The following is a 7,718-nucleotide window of genomic DNA, read 5'->3' as shown; positions in this document are numbered from 1 at the left end:
GCGTCGTCCCTCGGAAAATCACGCGATAAAACTTTTCTCTGAATGTAAAGGTGGTTCACTGTACCAGCTAATTGGACCTAACCTCACTAACACAGGCTAATTTCGTTCACCGGCACTGAATCCTTCATTGCACTAGTTGAGCGTAAAATCCTTTCGACAAACGGATATAATTCATCAAGAAAGAAATAAAAGCAACGAAATAGTAATTACGTTGCTTATTACGTTGCTTGTTATTATCACTGAACACAGTGCCGAAACAATACATACGCCATCTTTAAAACTAGACTTCCTTCGTTAGAGAATTCACCATTGAAGGCGCTCAAATCAAAAAGAAACATGGCCTACGGATGATGAAACATTCTTCTCGGTATACTTCCATTAAAAATTGCTCATCAGGATTTTTAAAATCACCCAGTATCGTTCAAAAGTGATCTGCATCCCGATTTTTTTCCCAGGGAATGTGATCCAATCGCTTCAGAGCCGATATTTTGGACAATTCAAGAATCTCCCTCGAGAATCACTCGAAGAAACTCTCCCTCCAGAAGCTAGGAGGATCCCCTTGGCTGTTGCTGTTGTTGTTGCTGCGTGTAGAATCCAAATGGTCTAGATTCACCGGTCGAAGAGGGAAACGAGGTGGTTGTGTTCAAGGTAGAAGTAGAAGAAATTGATGAACCTGATACTGAGGCTCTTTGCACTGACGATTTCTGTTGATTCACAGTAGCGATGGTTTGTTGAGACCTCAGAGGCACAGGAAGCGGTCGTTGGACCTTTCTACCATGATGGTGGCCTGGAGTACGGTATCCTTGGTGGCCAGGACCAGTTGGCCTCAATCTTGGTCGTCCTGGCCCTCGACGAATTGTTGGAGCACCTCCTCTGCCTGGAAGAGGACCTAGAGTCCCAACTGGACCAAGAGGGCCCACTGTGCTGGGCCCATCACCCTCTGCTGGACCAGAAGTACCTTGTACTCCTGTAATGTCAAGTGATGGTCGCTGAATTTTGGTGGTAAAATTTAGACTTTAAATAAAAGATTGAATTTTTTTATTTGGATAAAGTAAACAGTGAATGATAGTTAATAAATTTCAGTATATTTTATGTTGCAGTGAGTAAGTAGTTATTGTTAAGTAGGTATTAAGATGGATGTAATATCGAATTCTGTACTTCAATGTACAGAAAGTGAAACATTTCAATTAATCCAAACTCTAATTACTCGTTTACTTTCATCTAATACAATTAAACAAATCCTTCAAATTTTATACTTAAAAATATTCCTTCAAAAATTTCTATCAAAAGAACTTTCTAAAACTGAGACCTCTCAAATACTTTCAGACCCCCAACCTCCAAACGCCACAGAAGGCAAACGATCAACCGAACATTACGAGACATATTAAGAGGCATTCGAAGCACCGTAGCGAATCGATCGCATCGTCGAACGCGTGAGGATCATGAAGTGCACAGAGAAAATCGTCGCGAACGAGACACGATAGGGTCCCGAGATAACGAGAGTTACGCCCTGGGGGTACGAATTTCGCGGGAAAGGGGACGACCACGCGGTTGAGGCTCCTGTAACTTTTCACGATTATAATGGCAGATGCAGGGTACAAGTATGAAGAGGTGGAGAGGTCCCTCCTCCATTTAACGTGGAGTGGTCTGACCAGTTAATCGGTTATTCACCGGTTACAACGCGCGCTGGAACCAAGACCAACTCGTGGATCGTGCCACGGCATCTATTCGACTGATCGTAAGCGCAGGAGCTGGTTACGTAGAACAAGGAAGATGAAAGAAAGAGAGAAAGAAGAAGAATTTAATGAGATAGCGAGAGAGAGAAAAATTCTGGAAGACGGTGGAGGAGGAAGAGGGTGAGTGACAGGGTCGGAGGTCAGTAGCCAAGCAAGGATGTACGGGAGGACGTTCCCCGTCTCCTTCCTTCCTTCCTTCCTGCCCGTACCCACTTCTTTTTCTCCCTTTTTTCCATTCGTTGAGTCGTCGACATTCCTTGGCACGTTCTCGATCCTTTCAGGAGGCTCTTCAGCCACCTTGCCACCACACCAGAGGAGCTTCGAGTGGCCACTCGACAAAGGGAGCAGCGTGAGGGTAGGAAAAGCTCGAGGGACACGTTTTCTCGTTATTTCCACGAGGTTTCCCAGCTTTCCCGCACGAGATTTCGATGGCGAATTCGAGATGAAGATTCTTGGGGTGTCCTGGAGAAACACTCTGGAGCTGCTGACGCTGAAGAGCTTGAAATGATGTGCTGGGAAGTTTTATAAAGGATGTGAGGATGATAGAGAATTTGTATAGAGGAGATAGGAAGAAGGAATTTTGCGAATATTATCTTCTTTGAAGTTCCTTAATATAAAGTTATGAAAAATGAATTTTTTGTGAACCAGGAGATTTATTAATTGAATTAATATTCCTGAAGATCCAACATTCCTACATTTATTACACAAAAAATATTTCTCATCGCTCTTTCTTCAATTAAGGGGGTATTCTAGTCTAGAGTGTCATTTTTTAGTCCTTCTTAGGGATTTTTTTTGTAAGGAAAGTATAAATTTCTCAGTATCGGCATTTTGCATACACATTTATTCATACCTTAAGAAAATTCACAATTTTTTTCAAGTGAAAATAATCAAAACTGTCTGAATTATATATCATTTAGTGCGGTCTCTTTAAAAAAAAGTGTCCTACTGGCTGACACGATTCCGCCCATTCTGTTTATCCAAAATGAAAAAACCAAAAAGATTCTCGATTAGAACGAATGTGATTATGGTGTGAACCAGAATGAAAAAAAAATAGTGAAAATTTACAAAATGCCGGCACTTCGAATTTTGTGTATCGATTTTGTCGATTTTTTTTCGTCTTTCAAAGGCTCTAGAAATCAGAAAAATATATATTTAAGCATAATTCTGGTTCAAACGATAACGGCACATCCACTGAAGGTGCATGTAAAATTTGGAGTCAATCGGACAACTAGAACTTGATATATCATGTCAGCCACTTAGAAAAACATGGTTTCGAGAAAAACGCGTTTAAAGTTTCTCATACCGGTTACACGAGAATGGTATACTTATGACTATGGACTACATGTCGGTCTTCTTTAACCATTTATAACTTCGTCAATTTTACGAATTCGGAAAAATCCTTCGACAGTTATGCTTCTGCAAATGTCTACTTTCAGAAAATGTAAAAAAATAAAATCGATTTTTTTGAAAAGTCTAGACTAGAATACCCCTTTAATTATCTAATTCTTCAACACCTTGTACACAACAAACAAACACCAAAACCATAATACGTACCAGACATAACTTATATAACCTACACAAACCAATGATCGACCTAACCTCAACGAATTAATATCCAATTCGAAGGACAAAACGGGGAGAAGGAAGAAATAATCGAGGGTTTGGTTGAAATATTTTCGCATATCGAGGGGCCACGATTCCCGCGAAAAGCACGCGTGGGTGAGATCCCAGGCGGGAGATAGAGTCCCCGCGCGCTGTTACAAAGAAGAAGAGGGTTCTCGAGAAGTTTCGAGGTAGCTGGAAGGGCGAATGGAACGCGAGGATCCGCGGAATGCTGACCGTCCGGCTGGCAATATCCTTGCCCCGTCCTATCTTCCAGCATTATCCTGCCGTATCTCAACCGTGCAACACACAGCCAAACTCTCCTCTCCCTTCCTACCCATCCCTCCCCCTCTATCGTCGTTATTTCGTCCTTTACCAACGGCCCGGCCTCTTTCGCGGTGTCTCGAGGAGACGCTCTCTCGCCTCGAGCACACTGGAACCAGAGAAAATTATTGCATTCTAAAGCGGAGACAATGAAATAGTTTTGTCGGTGCCCCTCGGGCTAAACGACCGTCCTCCCAGCCAATCAGGATAATGAATCGCAATGGCGGCGCATGGGTTTTTGGGCTGAAGTTGGCGTCACGGATGCTGCGAGAGTCATGAAGCTTCAAGCGAATCTAACGAAGAATTTGCTTATCGAGGAATTTAACAAGTTAAAATAATTGTGTATATTCTTTGCTCTTTGATGTGTGCAAGAGTGTTTGCGATAATACAAACAGTGTTTAGAATGCGATTACTTATTCTGGGATCGTTACTTCTGTATCGTACGTAAAGAATACGATGTATGGAGCAGAATGAAACGTAATAAAGGAAGCTGGTAGGCTGAAATATGAACCCAGTTAATAGGTTATGTTATAGCCTTCAAAAATTTTAGTAAATGTTATTATTAAATAAAAAGTGTCCTTATTGAATGAAAGTAAAAAACCTCGTTTGACCCTAGGCAGTGGGGTCGTCGCGGAAGTAGGAAGCTATAGAGGCTGTCTGAACCACTCGAACTGGCTGGAATTACTTTCCGTTACACGACACGGAAATATGATGGAAGCAATGCGGACGAGCAGATGACACGGTAAGGTACGGTGAGGTACGGCACGAATCCACGAAATCCAACCCCCCAGACTGATGGAACCATGGACAGGGTTACCTATTTGTCGCGGACAATTATGTAAGTAATACTCAAATATAACCGTTATATAAACACTCGTGAATATTTGCAATTGATATAATGAATTATAAAATAAACTGGTAATTTCAATGTATTTGTGACGAAATGGATTTCCCACGGAGCATCAAGGAAACAGAATTTTGAAAATACAGATGAGAGAAGAGATGAACATCTCGCGAACGAGAGAGCGCATCGTATTGCTGGCTTTCACGGATCCATCGACCATATTATATATCTTGTTCTTATTCATCGTACAGTGCCTATCGAATCAAATTTCCCTTTTATTTCCTGATAACGAAAACCAATAGAAACAAATAGGGGAAACCGAGACTAGCAGGCCAATTTTTCAGTTTTCGATTTTTAATAAATTATGTGGGCGAAATATCATTATAACGGTTATTGTATTTTGAAAGACATATATTTGACTACCTGATTAAATTACTAAAGTTGACTTAATGTTGTAACAATTAAGGTATTTGAACGTTTTTTCTAACATCCTAGCTGGGGTAGGTAGGCTTACAGCATGGGGTAGGTTGACTATAGGTACAATCGGTTAGGAAAATGTTATTTGCAACTTATTTTACTGGTAATAAAGTAACATAATGTCAATAAAGTTGTTTTATTACAAAATATTACTTATCTTTCTTTCATATTTTAATAATAAACTAAAAATTTTATTTCAACAAATTGAACATAAATTACAATGTACTTATAAGTTGACCAATTTTAAACAAAACATGAAAACCGCTTTTTTAACATCAAAATTACAATTTAAACCTTTATAGTAGCAACAAAAACTTAGAGAATTATAGAAATATAAATGTAAACATATACCTATAATTCTTTATAACTGTACAAATAAGTTATTAACTAACTTTCAGTAACGAAAATTTAATATAAACTGATAAATTATAATAAAGAATTAGTTGACCAGTGTAGTCATGTAACCCGGACATTAATTAGTCAACTAGCCCTGAACGATCATTTTAACTTCAATACTCTGCGTAACCCTAAATTATTTATGTATAAAAAAAAAAATGTTTCAATATGTCGTCTGATAAACAAACTTTAGAATATTCCTTCAACATTGATTCTATTATAACTACATAGAGCGTGAAAACATAAAATCTTGAAGAAAAAATATTTACTTAGGTAGCCAATTTTTCGATAAACGCTGATAAAACTCAAACAACGTGCAATCACGGCGTCGAAAACAGATAAATGGCATTGCAGAAATGACTCGCTTCTACAATCAATTTTTGCCGCGGTATAGCACACGTCGGTGCAATGTTATTAACAGTTAGTCTACCTGCCCCTTCGGACAACTAGCCCCGGTCTCCCCTAAACGTTTAATAAACTTAAATTAGTGTCCATAAAAAAAGGTGAGAGATAAAATAAAGTACAAAAATAGTATTATCATGAAAAATTATTTCTAAAACAAAATCATTATTATAGAATATCGAACGAAACGTAAAAAGCAAGGCCAAACACAAGAATTTGGCAAAATAAATTTCCCCCAAGGAAACAGGAGACGAGGATTACCAAAGAAATAATCTGTAAGAAGAAAAATTGGCGAGAATTACGAGCAAAGGAATTGAGACGAATAGAGAAGAAAAACAAACGGGGAGAAGGAAAGGGGAGAGTGGGAGGCAGAGTAACGAAGTGATAGTCGAAAGAAAGGGGGAAGGGGTGAAAGGGAGGAAGGAGAGGGGTGAGCGAGTTCCAAAAACCTAAGAAGAGCATCATCGATCGCAGCTGTCGTTCGTTCCGCACCTGCTATTGTCCGCTCGCCTTCCAGTCGACGACAAGTGAGAGAGAGAACGACCCCTTTCCTTTCCGTATATGTATGTAGCACGAAACAGCGTGCGCGAAAGAAAGAGAAAGAGGGAGAACGCGAGGTGCCGTGCACACACGTTGCCCGCGTAAAGTTCGGTCCACGTGTCGTTGCGTGAGGGCCACCTACTCGTTTTCGTGTGGCTCTCGTTCCTCTTTTTCTCATTCGCATCTCTCTCGACACTTTCTTCTCTCTCTCTCTCTCTCTTTCTTTCAGTCTGATCGTCGCTTGTGCGCTTTATATCACACACGGCACAATGCGTTATGCAACGATAGCGGCGCGCGATACCAAATTGTTCTCCAAAATGGAGAACTTGAATACGATGTTAGAAACGTGATTCATGGGATAATTGTCCTTCAGAAGGGTTTACTGTTGGAGAATCAATTGTCAGTAGAGATTACTATCTACTTTACACGTACAAAAGGTGATATTTGATCCAATTCATATATTCTTCGCCAATTTCATTACTCTATTATTAATTTATTGCTTTAATTACTTTTTATAATAATTTAGAATAGAGTATAGTAGGTACATATTCAAAGAAGCTTCAGAAATAATCCACTCTAATCAACCTTCGTACGATTGTGAAAAAGGATGAAGATAAAAAAAAAAACAGACTGAAGAGCCCAAGTCCATTATCCAACCAATTCAGTCTACAGCCCCGCGATCCCATTCATCCCAGAACTGTCTGGCCACTGTCCAACCGACAGAAGAACCAAGATAACACGTCCCAGAAGACGCGCAGAGTAGCACTCGAAACGCCATGAAAACCGCGGCGCGAAACAGTGAGTCACATAGGGGGTGGATATCTCGAAGGGTGGATCGCGTACCCTCAGAAAGGGCGCCAACTGTTCGTTGCAACACTTGCGTGCACATGTAACCGCGAGGGAATTTCGATGGATCCACGTCAGCGAAGGGACGTATTCTTTTTGCAAAATCCCATGAGAAACGGGCCAAGTGGTGCGATTGAGAAAAGGGAGGCTGGATCTATGAAAGAGTCAGTCGGGATTAACGGTGTATCGATTCGAGGGTGCGTCACGGAAAGTCATTTTCATCGACGGGGGTCATTTCAAATCTGACTGGCTGGCTACCCCCCTCTTCCTTACATTACAGCTCCCAGCTAATCCTCTTAGCCGTATCACACCGTATTTTGAAGCGGAGTCAGCATGCGTTTCTCAGCGGTTTAAGCTCGAGTTTCGAGTGAGAATTTCAGAGGCTGACGCAGATGGACGGTATTCAAGTATTTAGTAAATCTACGAGGTTCTCTTTGAAGATTTACCAGGTAGTAGTATGGAATAGTCTAAACGTTCATAAGTATCGGCTTTGTTTTTTACCATTTAAAAATTGAGTAACTTTTTCTCTATTATATATTTTAATATTTTTG

General features: G+C 40.3%; 1 protein-coding gene across 1 annotated transcript in view; it reads right to left on the bottom strand.

Annotated features, from left to right (window-relative positions):
* Positions 1-545: 545 nt before the first annotated feature.
* Positions 546-7,718, bottom strand: part of LOC108571661 (putative DNA helicase Ino80) — a 16,384-nt gene continuing 9,211 nt past the window's right edge. Inside the window, exon 25 of the mRNA XM_017933758.1 lies at positions 546-967. Within this exon, the coding sequence (XP_017789247.1) occupies positions 546-967 (422 nt within the window). The remainder of the gene's footprint in view (positions 968-7,718) is intronic.

Source organism: Habropoda laboriosa, unplaced genomic scaffold (assembly GCF_001263275.1).
Source record: "Habropoda laboriosa isolate 0110345459 unplaced genomic scaffold, ASM126327v1 scaffold123, whole genome shotgun sequence".
NCBI classification, from domain to species: Eukaryota; Metazoa; Arthropoda; class Insecta; order Hymenoptera; family Apidae; genus Habropoda; species Habropoda laboriosa.
The sequence above is the reverse complement of the archived record's forward strand: the minus strand, read 5'-3'. Positions and strand labels throughout refer to the sequence as shown.